The sequence below is a fragment of the Pezoporus flaviventris genome, unplaced genomic scaffold (assembly GCF_033815535.1).
Source record: "Pezoporus flaviventris isolate CSIRO_AGI_PZ_B2104156 unplaced genomic scaffold, CSIRO_AGI_Pfla_v1 ptg000001l, whole genome shotgun sequence".
In the NCBI taxonomy this organism is placed as follows: domain Eukaryota; kingdom Metazoa; phylum Chordata; class Aves; order Psittaciformes; family Psittacidae; genus Pezoporus; species Pezoporus flaviventris.
The window spans coordinates 21,778,174-21,797,872 of NW_026892549.1; the positions used below are offsets into that span (position 1 = coordinate 21,778,174).

The following is a 19,699-nucleotide window of genomic DNA, read 5'->3' on the forward strand; positions in this document are numbered from 1 at the left end:
TTTTTTTTTCCCACTGATAAGTGGAGACACAATCTTTGCAAGAGGTGGGAGCTGCGCAACATGGCTATTTGCTGGGTTTGGGAAGGGTATCCAGCCCATGTACAAAGAAGCTGCATGTCCCTTCCAGTGGCATCTCCTGAATATAGCAGGGAGGTAGCATCAGAACTGTTTTCTGCTGCTCAGATGCAATAACACCCAGAATAATGTCCATTGTATGGTAGATTCTCTGCTGACTTGATGGAGGTATGCAAAGAAAAAAGGCACTACAGTCCTCTTTGGAGCACGCCCCAGGAGTGTTGAGGACATCTCAAAAAGGATTTATGAAGCTTCTCAGATGTTCTATGCAGATGGTCTTGAGAATGGATTATTTTTAAATTTAAGAAGATTTAGGATATGGGTTGGCTTGACGAGGGGCTGGCCTGTGGCCTCTCATTACAGTGTAAAATGTCTTGTTAGGGTATAAAAATCTCATTAAGGTGGCAACAGCCTGGCTAGCTGGAGGTTTGCTTTGTGAGCATAAATAGTTCAAGCTACATCCTAAACACAAATGTCTGTGTGTTTTCCCACTACAATGCCTTGCTTCCTCCAATAAGACTTTTAATAATGTTACAGGAGGATGAAGGTTAGTTTGAGTTTTTTATGGCCCAAAGCCTACAAATGTGGAAATTCATGCCTTCGTGCTTGAGTTGCTATTGGACCCTCTTTCAGCATGCAGGTTCTGTAGCTGAGATGTGGAATCCCAGTGGTTAAGACTTTCCCAAATCTTGCAGATGTCCTGGATCTTACCTGTAGTTGGCTAATGACCAGGACACTATAGCAGGGGCTAGAATAACATGTATGCCTGTGCTGTGAGATGCAGCATGCTGAGTTCAGAGCTTTGGTCAACGAGAGCAGGAAATCTTTAGTTATGGAGCCTGGTGGCTTTCAGTCTGTGAAGGTGCTGGCACGTGGCTACCGTGGGTGCTTGCTGACTATAGTGTGCTCCATAAATGATCAGAGGGCAATCCCAGGCATATGCTATCTCCCTGCTAGACAGCCTAGAAGAAACATCTACTTAAATCCATGCCCCAGGGCTAAGGACCTTGCTGGATGTGTCTTGCAATGGAAGCTCTGATCTGGCTGGGGGTGGGGGCTGTAGTGTTCTCTTCCCTGCCTCTGCCAGAGTCATGTTGCACTGGGGCTTTCTTCTGTCCTTAGCCTGACTTGCTTTGCACTGATGTGTGCATTTCATGTAACAGCTGCTTTCCAGAGGAGAAAGATGTCCTTCTCTTGGAGTACTATGGGGAGAAAGTGACTGGGATCAAAATCCTGATGGGAATAGGGGGATATGCTGGTGCACAGGCTGCTGCAGCTTTGAAAAGAGTATGTAAGAGAGGGTCTGGACACCTTAGAGGGTGCTCAGACACAGCTGGGGTCCTGGGAGGGCTTGCATGAACAAGCCTGTCATGAGTAATGAACTACTGTCATTAATCCAAATAACTTCATCTGTGCTGGTAGCCTTTCTTACACAGTTTTACACACTGCTCTCAGGGGTTGCTGTTTGGGATCAAGTGATTGGGGGGGGGTAGGTGTTCCTCCTAAGTAGCCCCATCTTCTTTTCCCTCTGCTGTCTCTTCCACTTTGTTTCCCCCCTGCTCCTAAAATTTCAGTTCGTGAGTGATTAGCCACAGCGTGCCCATGGTGTTACTCCATCAGGCATAGCCTTGCTTTTATTAGCTCAAACAGCCAGTGGGCCTTGAAAAGGTCTGTTGCAGCAAAGTGCCTCTTGCTGAAAGTTAAGTGAGCTTCGTGCGAAAGCAGCAAGGACACTTTCTCTTGATTTGGATGAAGCAAGAAATGGCCTGAGAGCTTTTGCAGCTCAGGGCGCTAAGTGTGAGCATGATTTTTTTTTTTGCTTGGGATGTGTTTTGAGTCTTCTCTCCCACCCCAAGCACCCCTATTTCTCTCTCTTTTTAAGATCTACCTTTCCAGCCTGCAGTTTGAGTTACAAGAGGACTGAATAAATAGCCTTGTTGCTTCTTTTTAGTGATGCGAACATCCAGCCTGGAACTTAGGAGTAGCTGGAGACATAGAGACAGGATGAGATCCTATGTACTTGGGGTCCTGTGCTGATGGGGCTTGGAGTGGCACCAGCTGTGATGAGTGTTTGTCAAGGAAGATGAAGTTATTTAACCCATCTTATCTGGCAGGGCTTTGTAATGTAGTTTGGTTACTGATTGCCAAGAGCTCCTGGTTGTGTGGCTGATGGGTTACTCTTGGAGTTGATGCTGAATTTTTTTTATTGCACTGTTCACACTGTTACGGGTGCACTTCTTAAAGTGAAGCTTACAACGTGTTTCCTCCTCCTGCTGCTGCAAAAAGGTGATGTTCACTTCCAAAGCTGCACCTGAGGGTGGCAAGGAGAGAGGTGTCATGCCAGTCCCTCCCTGTCACTCCAAGTGCACAGCCCTGCCAAGAACCCGGCTTCGCTCCCATGCTGTAGGGGCCAGCATGAGCCAGGGGGCTTGAGCTGTCGTCATACACTGCATGTCTGCCGAGTGTGTTTGCTATTCTGTAAATGCAGTGGGCAATATTTAAACGAATGCTTTTAAATTCCTCTTCACAAATGTTCTTTCTTTCTCCCCCCCCCCCCCCCTTAAAAAATCCAAACCAAACAGAAGTTGCATGTATGCATCTGAGGCAGTGCAGACAGGACTTCCCCGGATATGCAAGCAACAGGCTGCGTGGCAACGTTACAGGCTCACACAGAAATGTGTTAGAGCCTGAGGATGTTTGACACTTCTGCACTGTTTTGATGGTAGTGCTTGGAAGTCCAGCCAAACTGCTGCCTGGCCTTGGTCAGCAGGCAAGACTTCCTTCTTCCAGACAGGGCACAAGAAGGAAGCAGCTGGCCTCCCCTTCACCATCAGGCCTTGGGTCAGGCCTTTAGCATCTTTACCTTTGCCACTTTGTCCATAGTGGTTATATTTCAAAGAGGCTGGATAGAGGTTCCTGTCTTGTGAGACCAGACTGTGCATGTCATTTCATCTATTTCAGCTTTCTACTGCCTCCTAAAGTAGTAATTCTCACCCCTTTTACCCCTTATCTTTTTTTTCCAATAAGCTAAGTTCCATTGCTGTTGGCTGCTTTTCCACCTCTTAATCCCACGTTAACATCACCTGCTCTGCAGCTTTGCTGCGTTACCTCTGCATGCTGGGTTCTGTGCTGGTGCAGCCTGAGAACCAGCAGAGCTGGGAGCCTGCCAGCTTCTTCTCCATACCCTATCCCAGTCTGTCTCCTAATTTAGAAGCTGTCATTCCAGTTTAAGTGAGGTTTTGTGTTGGAAAAATGATTGCCAGTCACCATAGGCATCATAGCAACCAGTGCTGCCACAATCTAACCCTCTCCCCCAAGCCCCGAAACAAACAAGTAAAACACCCCCAAAAACCCAGGCCATCTTCTTTTCCACCTACCTAAGAAAGATGCTGCCTTTGCCATGGAGGGATGGGGGGCAGTGACTGCTGCATCAGGGAATGGGGGTCCACCTTCCTGAGGCTCCCATGGTTTTTATAATAGTGCATGAACGAAGAAGTGAATTGGATGCTTGTACTTGTAGCACTAAATGACTTTCCTTGGGGATACCGCAGTTACAGTGGAGGGTTTGCATGTTGCTAATGCAGAGCTGAGCAGTTATCAAGGATTATTTTATGGCAGTTGCAATGACTTGGAAAACCAATTTCACTTCCAATCCAGACAAAGTTTTCCTGCATGTACTGAGAAGCTCAAACATGACATTTTCCTCTGGTCTCGGGCTTTTGGTTAAGCAATGTGTTAATGCCATCTTGCAGTTAAAACTTGTTACCTATGGGAAAGCAAAGCTCTCACAGCCCCAAACAAGGTGTTTTCACTCCAGTCCTTGTTTTGAAATGGGAGTAAACTGCTGAAAATGTGGGAGACTTTGGTGTTATTTGTTGTTAGCAAGTAACAGCTCTAGCTTTTTCCTTCCTAGAATAAAGGTTTAAATACCACTCATTGGTGCTAGCTGGAAGCACAGCACAGAGAAACTCAGGCTTGCTGTTGACTTTGTGGGTATACCATGGGCTGGGTGGGGAGAAAACACCTGTGCCTCCAACCTCAGCTTTGCTTTTGGGGTGAAGAAAGGGGAGAGAGCATCTCTCACTCTTTCTCCTGCCAGCAGTGTCTCAGGGCTTAGGTGGGTTGTGGCAGCCGCCAGCAGCTGTGCCCCTTTGCCCCTGTTTTGTGTGCAGCCATCCACCCGCCTCTGCATAAAAATACACTGGCCTGTATTTATTTAACAAGGAAATTTTTTCCTTCGCTGCGGGGAATAAAAGAAAAAAAAGGGCAAATTTTTTCACTGGGAACAAATCTCATTTTCAAGAGTCCTGACAAAATGAGCCATAAAATTACAATATTTCAAAGTGCTTCGTAATTCTAGCACGGACGGCTCTTCATCATGGAATCTGAAAGCTCAGAAAATATAAAACTCATTAGATTAAAATAAACCACCTACCGCATGGAAGAAAAGCTTATTTATCAATATCAATTTACTTCTGATTACCCTGTTCTGCAATTTGTTATTTTTAGGAATTATGATTTGTGTATAGCTCATGCCGATATGTGGAGAAAAAAGAAATAAAAATTAACTTTTACTTTTTTTCCTTTTGAATCCTACTTATTGTAAAGACCTGGCCAAGGAGCAATTATAAGAAGAAAAGGTGAATTTCTAGTGGTGCTTCCATTTGAGGAGCAGAAGCCTGGGAAACCGGGAGCCGCTGTGCCTCTGCAGCCTGCTGTGTTTTGGCGTGAGGGTTGGTGCCACATGATGTGCTTTGTTGAAGAGGATCATGGGGGTGGTTTCTCTGATGCACATTTGGTGATGGCCCCTGTTGGAGCATCCTCCTGGCTGCTCTTCTGAGGTGGCCAATGTGATAGAGGAAGCTGGGGAGGGAGAGAGGGCATGGATGGTGAGCTGGGCGGAAAGGAGTCTTCCAGCTGCTGGCTGGATGCCACAGGTTTGGTGGGATCCTGGCAGCAGCTCATGGCCTTCCACTCTGCCTATGAAAGAGCAAATGCTGCTGGTGGGCAGCTCTGGTTGATGGGCTCCCCTCTTTGGGGGACACAATTTGTGTTGCATCGCTGAAGAAGGGTTTTTTTGGAAAGGAGTGTAGTTTCCTCACATGGAAGCCATTTGGGAGACGCCTTGATTTACACTTTCATTTCTTCTTTATGCTCCTGGAACAGCTCAGAGCAAACAGAGGCTGACACTATAAATTCTGAGGCACAAGTGTTGCGGTGCTGTTTGGGGAAGGGAAGGCCAGGTGGGGGAGAGGGGCGAGGGGTTTGCAGAGCGATTAAAGATGCCAGCAGCAGCTCAAATGTGAAAGCCAGCAAGACAGCCGCCAGAGAACCCACTGCCGTTGCTCTGATGGAGGCAATTGTGTTTTGTATGCAGGCAAGCCATTATCATATACAAGTGCCCCAATAGTGCATTTAAAAATAACCAATACAGGTGCAAAGCCTGGAAGCCAATGCTTAAGCACCCCAAGAGCAGTATGTGGCCTGGGCTCAAGAAGCAGGAGCATCTCTACTCCAATGTTTTGCTGAGGTGATAGGCTAGAGGGCTCTTGGAACCTTGCTGCCAGCTTCACTTGGATTAACGTGTGCCAAGGACTTGAGCACGCTGTCTGTGTAGCCAAACAGGTGGGACCTTTGCCATATTTAGGGATGCAGCAATGTTGCTTAAGCAGCTAAAAAGCCACCTCCCAGGCTTGTACAGGCTGGGGCAAGTGGGCTGAAAAACCTCTGCTTGACCTGAGCTTGTTCCTAAACTTTCAAGCCCTGGACTTCTTTGCAAAGCAGTGTTTCAGCAGTAGAGGCTCCTCCAGTTCTCATCCATCACCATTTAATGCAGTTCTGTCTGCTGCTTCCCGTGCCTTGGGGAGCGGTTGCCAGTGGACTGGGAAATCTCTGGTTTAACATTAGTGCTTTTGCAGCCAGAAGACAACAGTTAAGTTCCCTGAGATGGCTCGCCCAGAGACATTATTATGCTGGAAACTGCACTGAATGTTTCCTACAAAGAGCCTCTTTGAGGCAGAAGGTGCAATTTAATATGCTCTTAGTCACAATTTTTAAGTTCTCCCTGGAGATTTCTCAATCCCATTCCTAAATTTGCAATATTCGAGTGAACCATCTCAGAGAACCAGTGAAGAGCTGCAATATTAATGAAGACAGACAAAATCAAAATGACATTTCAGGCAATTACTTACATAATGAAGTGACTGACTTGGAATATACAATATTTAGATTTATCATGACACTCGAAAGGAGATCTGTCAACTGCCTTTATTTCTACATCATGTAAATTGTTTTTCCACTGCCCTGTTGCTTTTTAAACATGGTCTGTGAAGCTGGAAAATAATGTTTCCGCTCACTTGGGCTGATAGTGGTGCTGGTTTAGAAGAAAGTTAGCACCTTCCTCAGTGGCATTTTGGCACAGCAGAAGACAGAGGAATTGCTCAGGCTTGGGCTGCCTTGCTCGTCTCCATCGCATCCATTCTGGCAGCGGCACAGTGAGCTTTGGCTCTGCACCCTGGGCTTGATGCTGGCCTGAAAGGATGCAGGGGCCTGAAACGGTGGTGTTGTCTATATCTGAGATTTTTTTCCTCCCCCAAAGCCTGTTAAAGCAGAGGAAAACTGAAAGGTTTGGTGGTTTTTGTCATTGGAAGAGTCTATTCTGCTTTTGGCCAAATCTAAAGATTTAAAGGTCCTGATAGGATCCCTGGCTCCTGGGGAAGAGGTAATTTTAGTTTAGAAACTGGGTTTTTGGGTGCTCTGCTGATATTGAATGCTCAGAAGTCAGAAACTTGTTGGGAGGTGGAGGATTGAACTCTCCTGCCCTGTGTTTTCTGGGGAGATTGGCATGGTACACCTCAAAGTTAAGCAGCGCTGATCCCTAAAGTGTCCTTGGGCTTGTGCTGGATTTCCTGAAGATGCACAAAAAAGGCCACAGCACCATTTTTCTTGCCTAGGTGAAGACCTTTTCCTCCCAGAGACTCTCATGTGGCAAAATAGCTGAAGAAATTAGAATTCAGGGCCCTTTATATGGTGACAGAGTTGTTATGAACTGACTTCGCTGACACACCTATCAGTAAAAATGTGTGTAGCTATTGCTTTGAAGCAACTTTAGGAGCATCCACTCATTCCTGCGGGGATGCAGGCTCCCCTGCAGATGTAAGGACCACCCCGTGGGGTGCCCATGCATATCTTAGGGTGGCAGTGGGGTATAAAGCTCTCCACCCTTACCTGGAGTCAGAGCTGCAGCCCGTGCCCAGCACAATGCCAGCTTTAGGGTAACTGTTCACTGTCATTGCCTCTAGTGTGTATAGAGCAGGATACTGTAAAGGGCTGAGCTGCTGCTTTGAGGGTTAATGGAGAGTGATGGTGGGTGAAGGTGGCACCTTTGGTTTATGAGTACTCCCCAGGTGGGAATCGCATATCACAGCAGCTTATTCAGGCCTGTTGCTTTAGTGAGCTGTTCTCCAAGTGCTGCGAGTGCTGGGTGAACCAAAACTCACTGTGTATGTGAGCAGTCACAAGTGTAACAAGTCTCTGCTCAGGCTGGTGGATGGAAGATGTGATTTATTACTCGTTTCAGCTCTCATGGCTCAGGTCAGCTTTTGATCTCAAGTGGGAGCTGCTTATGCATTCAACTATGGGTTCATGTCAGTGTTTGCTGTCCAAAAGACTGCCTGTCACGTATGCTCCCTGCCTTTTGTGTCCCTGGGTCTGCTGCTGCATGGAATGTGCTGAGCTGGTATGAAAATGTTGCTGTGCCCCACACCTTTCACAGCACCTGCAGAAATATGGAGAGCTTCAGAGGCAGGTCACTTAGATGTGCTGTCTGCCTCAGGCTCTGTGTGAGCTGCCTGGGGGGTTCTGTTGTGCCTACGTACTGTGTGTAACATACATGATTTATACTTGCCTCTGGGGTGGAGTGTTTTAAAATATCACATGCATAAATTTCCTCATAAAGCGTGACTTTGAGGTTTTGTGGGATTGATTCTGGAAGAGCTTTGTATTTAATGGTCTGAAAACCATGCGAGGATGTAGCCGTGCTAAGCAGCTCTCTGTTACTGTTTTGTTCTGCTGCCTCGCTGCGAGGAGTCATGTACTGTGCTGAATACGAAGCCAGGGAAATTTGAGAGGCAGAGTAGGATGCAGGCACATTTGCAAGCCTGTCTGCTTCCAGTGCCTGTTTTGCAGCTGCCTGGGTGGTTTGAGAGGTTTGAGGGGCTCTGCTTTGTACTCTGAAATCCTGGTGCCTCTTCAGTGATTCTGGGTCAAGCTTCCCATGCAGCCCTGCCAAAACATCTTAAATCCCAGTGCTGATGGCTCACTGCTGTTTTGCTCCTGGGTTGCAGCAGCTCTTTGCTGCCCATAACACCTCACCTGGTGCTTGAGCTGCTTGTCTCAGCTGGGGCTGTTTCTGCTCCAGTCCTGACTGCAAGGGCCACGGTGGCTTATCCCCTGTCATAAGATGAGCAAATATGCTTTAGAAAGTGGAAAATAAAAAAGCATATCACCTACACCAGGTTAATCCTGGTTTGCATTTGGCACTTGCCAAGAGGGTGGTTTGAGCTGCATGAACCAAGGAAAGTAGTCGTGGCAGCATTTCTTGGTGAAGTGCCCTGTATAAAAGGCAAGCGTTGACAAAATGTTGGTATCCTGAGTGTCCCCTTGCGGTGCAGGGTCACTAAGATGCAAGCTGGGGCAGGACTACATCCCCAAGTCTGCTCTGGGGAGACAAGGTAATATCCGTAAAGCACCAGACTTGACACTGTCTGTCTTCTTTGTCAGGAGCCATGAAGCGTCACTCTGCTGCCGGCAACTTTCTGCTTCTCTTCTTCCTGGAGCTGGTCTCTCTGGGTAAGTCATCTTACTGCCTGCTCAGTGCTGTGCTCTTCTCTCCCTTCCTCTCCCTGCTTGGGTTTCATGTCTGCAAGGCACAAGGGTACTATTTTATGTGTTTGTGGTTTCCTGATGAATATCTGAAGGCAGAGCAGCATTGTTGCAGTCAAGGGGAGATATGGCTGCTATGGGTAAGCAGATCGCCCAGCCCTATCACATGTGGGCCTAGGGGTCTGCATATTGTGCTCCCATGCAGCCACATTTCTTGCAGTCAGTAAAAGGACACATGCAGCACAAGGTGGTCCTTCCTGGGAGAGACAGGGTGGGACTGGAAAGATGCTTGGAGGAGGAGGATGATGCACTGGTGGGGCTAGTTGGTCTGGGTTGACGAAGTCAGAGCTGGTGGTGGACCTAGAGATAGACATGTTGATAGGTCATTTTGTGTCAGTAAAACCTAAAGGAAATTAGTTGGAGCAGATAAAAGGCAAGGATGAAAACCAGAAGCTTGTTAGCTGTTCAGCAGGGATATTACTGTCAGGGTTCTCCCTGTGCTTTCAGCAGCAAAATTATTACCTGAACTGTGCTTTAATGTATGTTGTATGGGAAATAAGTTCTCTCTGAGCTGCAAAACTTCTGTTCTAATTCTGGCTGGAGGGAAGGGCAGGGCTCTGGACAGGCAGAGCCTCCATGGTCAGCTTTCCTCCCATTGCCGGGCTCTGCCCTGTGAGCATGATGCTCTTGGTTGTCCCTGGCTCCCTGGCTTCTGACAGTGGGCTGGGGGGTTCCAGCCCAGCTGCTGGGTGTAAGCTTGTGGGACAACTGCTTTCTGGTGTAAAAAATGTGCCTCTCGCACCGGGCTTTGGCGTATCACAGGGTGAGCTGTAAATGCACAGCAAAGCTCCATGAAAATCGGGATTGTTAAATGAATGAGCTAAAGCCCCTGGGTGCTGGTGGGGGAAGAGGGAGGCCGGAGGATGTGTTCTTGTGTGGCACTTGCTGATAAACAATAGCAAGCATGTGTCCATTTTGATAGCACTGTGCCCTTTGGAATAAAGGCAGGGTTTTTCCCCTACTAAAGCCTCAAGATGACTTGCCCAGATTGGCAGCCTGATTAAGCAGTCGAGGGATGACATTAGCTGTGACTGACAAGTGCAAGTCAATCGTCCCCGGGTGTCGTATTGGATCAAGTATAGCCTCACTAGTTAACTGCCCTGCCATTCCACTGGAAGTGGAAAAATAAGTAAAGAAGACAACCCAGTAAGTCCTTCGCCCCAGTCTGAGCCTCCTAAAATTTGCCCCCTGCCTTGCCCTCCTGGGATATTGCTTATGTGACTGGTCCAGTACATCCCATTGAAGTACACTGGGATGGTGGGTTTTGCTTGCCTGTCTGGGGACTTGCTCCTTCATCTTTCCCTGTGCAGTTGGTCACAGCACCCATAGCTGGTGTGTTCATGGTCCTGCTCTGAGTGCCTGGCTGGACACAGAGGGTAGGTGATAGCAAGCTGCAAACCCTTCGGAGAGGCGGTGCAGGGAAATGGGGATTTGGAAGCTTGCGGATCAGCAGTGTATCCTAAATCCTGCCCTGCCCAGATTTTGGTTGTCATCTCTCTGAGGAGTGCCTGGCCTTGATAGGCAAGTGCTGGCGCAATGTTGAGCCTGGAATTGGGAGAAGTGTGTTGACACCCTGCCGTATGCTTTGGGGACTGCAGGTGATGGAATGCCTCTTCCCAGATGGCTTGGGAAGCTCCTAGTGAAGCAATTAGCGAGGGTAAATGTAGCAATGAAGGCTAAGTGGGCTTGGTGCATTTGGAAGAGGGTTTAGCTCTGGCAGGGCAGTGGAGTCTGCCTGCTCCTACCCAGGTACTGCAGTCACTAGAGATAAGCAAAGACCTTCATAATCTCTTGGCTAGAAGGGACTGAGGGATGCTAACCAGGAAAACAGGTCCATGATTACCATGTTGTTGGATGAGCAGTGGTCAAGGATGTGAGTACTGACTCTGAAGGGCAATGTGGGTGCAGGCTTTACAGGAATAATGTGGAAGAAAATACCCAGCACATTGAAACACCATTGATCATGATCCCTTGAAGCCTGTTGGTAGCATGTGAAGAAGGAATAGAGTGTATGGTGGAAATGATGGTTTTAAGGGGATGGTTTTCATTTGCCATAGTTTGTATCTTTTGACCCACGTTTTTGTATCATTCAGATGCTTTCCCTCCATTGCCTCCCAATGTGCACTGCCCTTCTGAATACTGACGGTCTTGCAGTGGGGTGACAGCCTTGGTCTTTATCCTGAGATTTGCAGCCCGAAGCAGAGTTCTGCCTCTAGACCCTTGTTCAGCTTTCCCCAGCTCTCAGGTGCCAGTTGCCCTCTTCTCTTAACATATAGCTTCTCTGTGCTCTCAGACTGGTAGTTTGAATGCCTCCCAGCACCTAATGCAGCTGCTGGATTTGGAAGTTGCAACTGATTTTTAGTATACTGGTAATATTAACAAATGTATTTCGAAATCGAGGGGGTTGCAGAATTGAGTTCCCTGCAGTAAGGCTGCTTGGTGTGTTTTAGCTTCATCTGCCCCCTTCAAAGCCTGCTGGACCTGGCACGGCAGCCAGCTACAAGTGTGCTTCAAAGCCTCCAGAGATGCCATTAGCTCTAAATAACCCATTTTGTTGGGGTCCTTCTCATTTTCTTTCCAGGTACTTAACTCCAGAGGCTGAGATTTAAATGTGCCTTTGCAAGAGCACTGCCTCTAGTGCTTTCTCACTTCTCAGGGCGTTTAACAGACCTGGTGCCTTCGGGAACAGGGCAGTGATGAAAATACCTGTCTTATTACAGAAGGAGCCTGGGAAGACTCCAGGCTGCTACTCCCCTATCCTGTGCCCATGTTCCCCCTAAGGGTGTTTCCTGTGGGTGCTAAGCAGGTTTGTGAGGGAGCAAAGCTGGGACCTGTGCTCAAAAGGTGTCAGAAGCACGTTTCCTCCACTGGGAACTTGGGCAGGCAAAAAGGGTTCTGAAACTTGGTCTGGTTCTTGTTTCTTAAGGTGGGATGCTGAAGAGCAGGGCAGGAGGGTGGTGGCAAACTGTAGTGCCAGCAGGGAAACCTAGACAGCTGATCTCATCTGGGGGTTGCTGTGCCTTTGTCTGAAGTGGTGCCTCCTCATCAGTGGACATGAGCTGTTTTGGCTGGACCAGTTTAATTAAACCTCTGCTTTCCCATGCACAGCCCTGGTTTTGGTCCCTGGCAGCTGAAATGCCTTTCTTAAAAGCCTGCAGGCTTGGCCAGCTCTGGCTGTGTATCAAGGAAAACAAATTCTTCGGACACAGACTGCTCAACACCAAATCTTTTTGGAAAATCGTTTTATTTCTCTCCCACCACTCTTTTTCCTACATCCCTTTAATGGTAAATCTTTCCAGGTTGACTTTTTTTTTCCCAGGTTCAGGCTGTAGTTGTCATTCTACGTGCTCTGCACTTAACTCTGTTACCTAATGAGGCTGAGGTGGAGGGTGCTGCGGGCCGGGGGCAGGCTCATGAGCTTCCAGCTCTGTAAAAGAGGAAGTAGAAAGAAGTGAGCCTGGTTATTAAAGGTGAAAGGAGGCAATTAGAGGGAAAGGTGATTGGGTGATGAGAGGCACACTGGATTTTGCAGGGATGGCTGACAAGGCGAAAGGCTCTCAACCGTGGGAATGAAGCAAAGGTATTAATCATGCGCTAAAACAATAATTGGTGTTCCTGGTCCCCAAGCTGTTGGCTTCCCCCTTCCCCTCTGCTTCCACCCTGCAAAAAAAATACTAAAAAAACAAAGGCTGGCAGAGGGAAGTGTCTCCCCAGCCAGCTTCTACAGGGGACCACACGGTGGTTTCTTTCCTGTTAGCCCTCATCTCACAGCTACTCCTCGCCATCATGATGCCAAGTGGCATGTATATCTCTCTGTGCCCTGAGCCTCTCCCAGCCATGCTGGCCTGTGCGTGACATGGCAGGGAAATAACGCCTTGCTTTTGTCCTCTTCCCAGGTTGGGGCAATCGGCTGCCGTACTTCATAAACTACTTCTTTGACACCTACCTGCTGATCAATGAGGATACTCCTGTGGGTAAGTGGGGTGTGCCAATGGAAAGGGGATCTGCTGCTGCCAACCCTGTGATGGAGAACTTTAAAGAAATGCTTTTCTTTTGATTGACAGATGTACATTAGTTTATTTAGCTAGGGATCGGTTTTTAGTAAATGCAGAAATCGACCCAGTCATTCTCGGCTTCTTTCCAGACTCTCAGTCCATTAAACTTGTGGTCTTCAATCAGGGCTTGTGACTGGCTTTTAATGTGGGAGGAATCGATTTGGAGCAGAGGGCGGCTGGGAAGGAGGCTACGGTGGCTCTTTCTTGCATCTATGCCTCTTTCAACTATGCAGCCTGAACAGCAACCTCCTTAAAAAAGGGCTCTTGCCTTACCAAAGTCAACACTGAAGCTTTCAAGAGGTTTCCTCCAGTGATTGCTTATCTCAGTGAGAGCTTCCAGCTGTCTCTTCTTTGGGGATCCCTCAGTTGCACCTTTTGCAGCCTGTGATGTCTGAGCAAGTAGGCAGGATGCATAGAGTCTTGCTGGTGAGTTTCAGGTGGGTGGCGTGGAAGCTCCTGGGTGGTAGTTGAGCTCTGCACAAAGATGCATCCCCAGGAGAAGACTTGCTGGAGCTGCAGCAGTCTGCCTGGGAAGTTCTGTCTTTGGTGATGTTCAGGTTTATTTGCAAAGTGCAATAAGACTGAACACTGTTCCCTGGGTGCGTTTACTCACAGCAGAAGGCAAACTGCAAACTCTGTAAGGAAAGGAAGGACCTGAACTCACTGTAATTTTTTTTCTAATTCCATCCCCCATGGCTTCCATCCACATTATTTTTCATGGTGTTTCAGAGCCCCCCCCCCCCCCTTACAGGTTACTTCACACCTGGTTTCTTTGCTTTGTTCTCAGTACGCTCCCTGCCCCTCACTTGCCAGTGACACACTTAGTGTTGGATGTGTCCCGGACAAGTCCCAGGGAAGGAAGCAGCTGTGCAAGAGCAGGAGTGAGAGCTGGTTGGGAGCAGCTTAATGGAGATGTTTCCTCACTGAGTACGTGGTTCTCAAAGCTTGAAATACCTTATGGGAATTGGACTGAACTCCTATTTTGACAGAAAATGGGGGAAGATTTCTGACAGTCTGCTTTCCAGTGAGATATTGTGCGAGTAAAATTGTTCTTGGAATTACTTTGGGGGTTGAATTTTATTTTTTTTAAACTTTGTATTACACTGTACAGAAATGAAATTCACTCATAAGAATATTGGCACCCTGGGATTTTGTTTCCAAATGTGCCAGAGGGAAATGTCAGCCTTGAAAATGTTGGAAAACAGTGTTTCTGTGTTTTCTGCTGTTGGTAGATGCTTTCTGAGTTAGGCTTATTTTTATTTTTATTTTTTTAAAGCATCATCTGGGAACACCTTTCGTATATTCTGACTGAGGTGTAAGTAGCAGAACAGTATGTGGTGCCTCTTTCCTAGGGGAAAAAAGCCCACCATCTCCTTTTTGGAGATCTGTTAGAAGTGCCCATCACCATGGGACTGACTGAACACCCCTGTGCAGCCCTGTCCTCCCCTCACTAAGGCATCCTGGGAGGCAGCCTCACCTAGCACCAAACCCAGCAGTCCCTGCTTGCTGCCTGCCATGTTGAAAGGAATCTTAAGCAACAATTAAGAGATCATTCCCCCTCTAATCACTTACAAGAGTAAATTAGTCTTGTCAGGAGCCATTAAGACAGAGAGCTCAGAATTCATTAGGCGAGACTGGGCCAAGGGAGCTGCTGGTGCTGCCGCTGGTCCAGGCTGATTAATTTCTCCCAAAACATCATCAATGCCCATCTGTTCGATTTAGGTCTGGGGAGAGCAATTTTCAGGTGGACTGACCCTCTAGTCAGTTATTTCGCCCAGAAGTAATGGAAACACGCACACACACGTGCACACACACAAAGGGAACTGGAGACGTGAGCTCGAGGAAGGCAGAAGCAATTGAAGGGGCTCTGAAAGAAATTGCAGGAGAAGCGGGAGATGCTTGGAGAAGAGGAGGAGGGGTAATGACTGGTTGGGCTGTGGTGGCATGAGAGAGATGGGGAACCTGCAGAACCCATATCAGCTGACAGTAGCTCGATCACTGTGTGTTTTACTCCGAAAGGGAGTACTGGCTGGTTAACAGCCCTTATAAAAAGAGTTTGCAGGAGAAGGTCTGTCTGTCTTTATTGTGCTGCTCACTGCTTTTAGCAAAATCATTCCAAGGGCCATTTCATTTAATCCAAAACCTTTGAGGGCTGGGGGTAAGGGAGAGTGGCATGGATACTGACACCAGGTGAGCTGCTGGAGGTCTCTGGCAAAGTGTGATGCTCACTGGTGTGCTGGGGAGGTGGCATTGCTGCAGGTGGGGATGGGCAGGCAGTGCTCTGGGTTTCTCTTGGTTGGGGTTTCCTGTGCTGCAAAAGGAATGTCTTTTTAGCATAATGTAATGACTGGAGTCTAATTGCCCAGCAAATGGATTTGCTGTATGCAGGACAGGAATGGGAAAATGAAGATGATCCATCATGTCGGGTCTGTAACTAGCCTGATAACCACCTAGCTTGGATTCACCCAGTTTCTCTGAAAGTTTTCATGCCTCAATGCCTTGCAAAATGCATGACAAAGGAGGCCATTTAGACGAGCGCAGTTCTACTTTCCCTTCATCCTAGTGATAAGTCATAGCATCGCTGGAATAACGTTGTCTTAAAAGAGTGGGAAACGCTTTAATCATTGCTCCAGAGCTGATAACATGCACTTGGCTTTGCTATTGCATGTCAGGGGCATGGCTGCCTGTGTGGTCTGGTGACAATGCTTCCATCCTAACCATCAGATTTTGGTCATGCATGCCCCACCTAAAACTACAGGAGGGGATTCAATCTGGAGGGGAAACCCACCAGGATGTAGTTGCAAAGCTTGACCACTCCCTGGGCAATGCGAGTGTGAGATGATGCTGGTGAAGCTGGGAAAGGTGCCTGGGAGGCACCTGGCAGGTGGTGAGGCTGGGCTCCCCAGGGGCTCCTGCCAAGGCTGCCTGCTATTTGATTCCTCTAGTTATTTCTGGCCAGGAGAGTGTGCAGCTGAGGCTCTGGGCTCTCTGCCTCACCAGGTTGCTATGATGCTCTCCTGTGAGCAGAACCAGGATGACACCTCCACTGCCTGGTGGGATGCCCTGGATCCCCCATAGTTGGCTGCCTCAGCATCTTCTCCTGCTTGTTAACCCATGACAGTGTAGGGCTAAGGAGAACCTCTAGCTCAGCAAGTCCTGTGGTCAGGGCTGCTGCTGAGTGATACACAAGTGGTGCTGGCTCAGCACTCAGAGCGTGGCTGGGTGCAGGGGTTTTGGGCTTACAGGCCTTGTGTGCTCCCTGACTCAGCAGACCAGTGCCACTGTGATGTGGAGGGACGGGTGGCCAGGGGGACACTGAGCTCGGTGCCTGCAAGGAGGTGAGGACATACACATGACAGGGGGCAGAGGGTAGGTTGAAATCATAAAAGCATGTGTGCAATGTATAGGGCTGTGTTTTCTGCTGACAGCCCCTTAGTCTTTCCCTTCAGCATTATGCCTCTCGCAGGAGGCGTGGGCTGTGCTCTCCATTCTTTGGGTTCACTGTGCTCAGAAGGCAAGGTGGATGACTGATGAATTTTATGGGGTTCTTCTGCCCCTTTTTATTATATGTAGCTTTTGCTGAGCTGGTAAATGCACCATAAGTAGCTCATGCTTCAGGAACAGGGGGCGGGGAGGGGGCATGCCTCTATGAGCTTACAGAAAAGCCTGCTTGGGGACTTGCAGATGTTGACTTCCAAATGCTGTTGCAGGAATTTTGGTTAAATGCAGTAGAAGAGAGGGTGATTGCTGGAGACGCCCAAATCTCTTGGTGGTATTGACAGAGTCACAAATTCTGTCGGAAAGCATGCATATGGAAATAGTCTTGCTTGGGCACTTGGCTGTGCTGTTGGATGTTTGAGTATTGCCGTCTGGCTCTTGGCATTGAATAGGAGAGCTTTGCTGTCCAGCAAATTTCTGATGGTGTGGTTTGACTTTCTGTAGTGGGGAACTTGGATTAGTTGCCCAGGGCAAGCTGAAGCCCTTCCAGAGCAGGCTATATTAAGCAGACCATCTCCTCCACTTGTAGAAGGTGACACAAAGAATTTGGGATGAAAGCTGATTTCACCCCGTGCCTGTCCACCAGGGAAACCCACACCAGTCAAATGGGCTTTGAAACATATGGATATTTCTCTAGCAAGTTTCGAGGGGCAGAGCTGAACCTTACTATTTGGGACATGTCACCAAAATGAGCTGTAGTGGACATTTCCCACGGAGTTGTGGCTCTTACTGGGTCCCCAAGTTGTTGCATCCTAGGAGAGGCCAGGGATAGTGGAGAACCACTGGAATGTAGGTGTATTTTGTTGGCTGGTAGTGATTATTAAAGTAATCAGGTTGGTGTGTGTCACCTCTTGCTTTTCGGGGCCTCCTGGGGCAGAATGTTGTTCTGCAAGAAGACTGGAAGAGGAGCTTGGTATTTAGCAGGCAGTGGCAGGGTGCTCACTGGTAACTGCACATGGTTCTGAGACAGCATGTCCCTCTGATATTTGTGGATGACTTGATTTTCTATCCTAGGTGATGAGAAGGCTAGAGGGCTTTTCTTCTCCAGGCAGGGAAGGCTGCCATCCTCCTCATGCTGTATCTCTAGTTTCCAAAGCAATCATCTCTTCTCCCACAGCCTTTCACTGCTGTGCTCTGGTCCTGGGCAGCCAGATGATTTGGCACCCGGGTAAAGTCCCTGGGGGTGCAGGGCCATTCAAACTGCTGCTGAAGATATGGTTATCTTTGTGTGATTGAGCACGGGCTGTCTCAGCTAAACCCTGCCTGCTTGTTTGATCCCACAGCTATAGGCATCTGCTGGCCACTGCTGTGGCTGGGCTCCACCGGAATGGCACTTGCCTAATGCATCACTGGAAGGACAAAAATAGTGCTGGCTCTCTTATCTCTTCATATTTCTGGACTGATAAAACTGTTTCAGAGCTGTTTGGGCCAGATACCTATGCATGAAGCTTGTGGGCCATCTGCTGGGGACATCTTTGGGGGGGGGGGGGGTGTGGATTGTCGGGTAAGAGTACAGTGTAGCCATGGGACCCTTTTCCTTTTGGTGTCTGCTGGCCTCTCTCCTCACTTTACAGGGGCATATAATTATTGCTGGGGAGGCAAGGCTGCTCTAGCATATGCTGTTGTGTCCCTCTTGCTCAAAATTAAATGCTAAAGCTAAAAAGAGAAAGTAATTTAAACTGTGTGCACCACGGGGTTAAAAGTCACAGTGGCAAGACCAGAAAGCACTGTGGGCTGTTAATGAGGTGCTAATTGGGTACTAAGGAGGTGTAGCCCAGAAGAGCACTGAGGATATCTTTAAAGCTTGGGGTTAACCCCTTAAAACCAGCAAAGTACCACAAGATGCATTGGGACCCCAAAGCAACGCAAGAGCCTTTGTGAATGATGCAAGATAGGCTGGCTTTTAGTAAAATTTGGCAAGTTGGAAGATGCTTCTGGAAGATGTCGTGGCTCCAGTAATAGGATGGATGGCGAGCTTGGGAAAGCCTACCTGTTTGTAAGAAATTTGTGTTAAACAGTATGGGAGCTTCCTTACTGCGGCTCCATACTTGGCTGAATTTGTGGAGAATGGCCTCTGTTTGGTCTAATTAGATACCACCTTTAGAGGTGCTCCATCCAAAGTTGCTGTGATTCACCAGCTCCATCCATGCATTACTGCCCTCCCTGCAGTCAGGGTGAGGGGAACAACTCATCTTCCCAGGGCCAGAAGTAGTTTGCTACCCTTGGTAGGGTGTGGGGAAACATTGCTTTTTCTGCTTTTAAAACTCAGCAAAAAGGCTGTGCTTCCGTGGCAGGCATGCAAAGCCCAGCCATTTTAAATGACCTTTTCTCTGAGCAGCTTTGGGGCTGGTGTTGCAGCATGTGTGTGCTGTCTTTTTTCCATGAGACGGCAGGAAGAAGTGTGCCCCCTTGGGCTGATAGCATGAGCATATATGTGTCCATCACCCCAGCGGGGTGCGCGTGTGTGTGCAGCTAGCAGAATTGATTTGGCCTTTTACAAAAAATAATTTCAGAGGAATATGCTAGTCTCTGGCTGTGAGAGAGATTGAGATATTTCTGAATAGGAAACCTGCTTTGCAAGCTTCATTATGGGCATCGCTGAGAGTGGGTGTGAATATTCTCCTTTAGAGATGGAGTCTGTAGGAACATCACCTTAGTCTTCTAGTATTAATTGAAAGTGCTGTTATCATCCAATGGCTACTTACTTTTTAAAACTGAATTTCCAGGCTTCTTGAGTGTTCTGTAAAGCAGCAGCCTTGTTTCTAAGTGTAGTAGCGTCCTTAATGAACAGCAGTATTTGAGGAGTATTTTAAGAAGGGGATTTAAGCTCTCATAACTCAACCCCCTTTTCTGCCATTTGTCATTAGAAGGCTCATTGATGAAATTACTTGTTGAGCTGTAGAAAGTACAGCATCGTTAGTGAAAACTTAAGGCTAGAAAATTAGTTATTCCCAACGTCAGGAAACTTAAGGAAAAAAAGCTCTCCCTTACCCAAACCCTTAACCCTGCATCATTAAATTAATCACTTCATCAATCACTTAAATCTCGTATCTGCTTTGCTAATAGGCAATAATGTTAATGCTTATGTTTAAGAAGGGAAAGAGAGAGAGAGGGAGAAGGAAAAAAGT

General features: G+C 47.8%; 1 protein-coding gene across 13 annotated transcripts in view; it reads left to right on the top strand.

Annotated features, from left to right (window-relative positions):
• Positions 1 to 19,699, top strand: part of CDH23 (cadherin related 23) — a 207,946-nt gene that overhangs the window by 2,527 nt on the left and 185,720 nt on the right. For all 13 annotated transcript variants that reach the window (XR_009742445.1, XR_009742447.1, XR_009742446.1 and 10 more), the window contains exons 2-3: positions 8,857 to 8,925; positions 12,915 to 12,992. Coding sequence is in view for 10 of the 13 variants with exons in the window: in XM_061447947.1 (XP_061303931.1) it covers positions 8,862 to 8,925; positions 12,915 to 12,992 (142 nt within the window). In the remaining 3 variants the exon portion in view is untranslated. The remainder of the gene's footprint in view (positions 1 to 8,856; positions 8,926 to 12,914; positions 12,993 to 19,699) is intronic.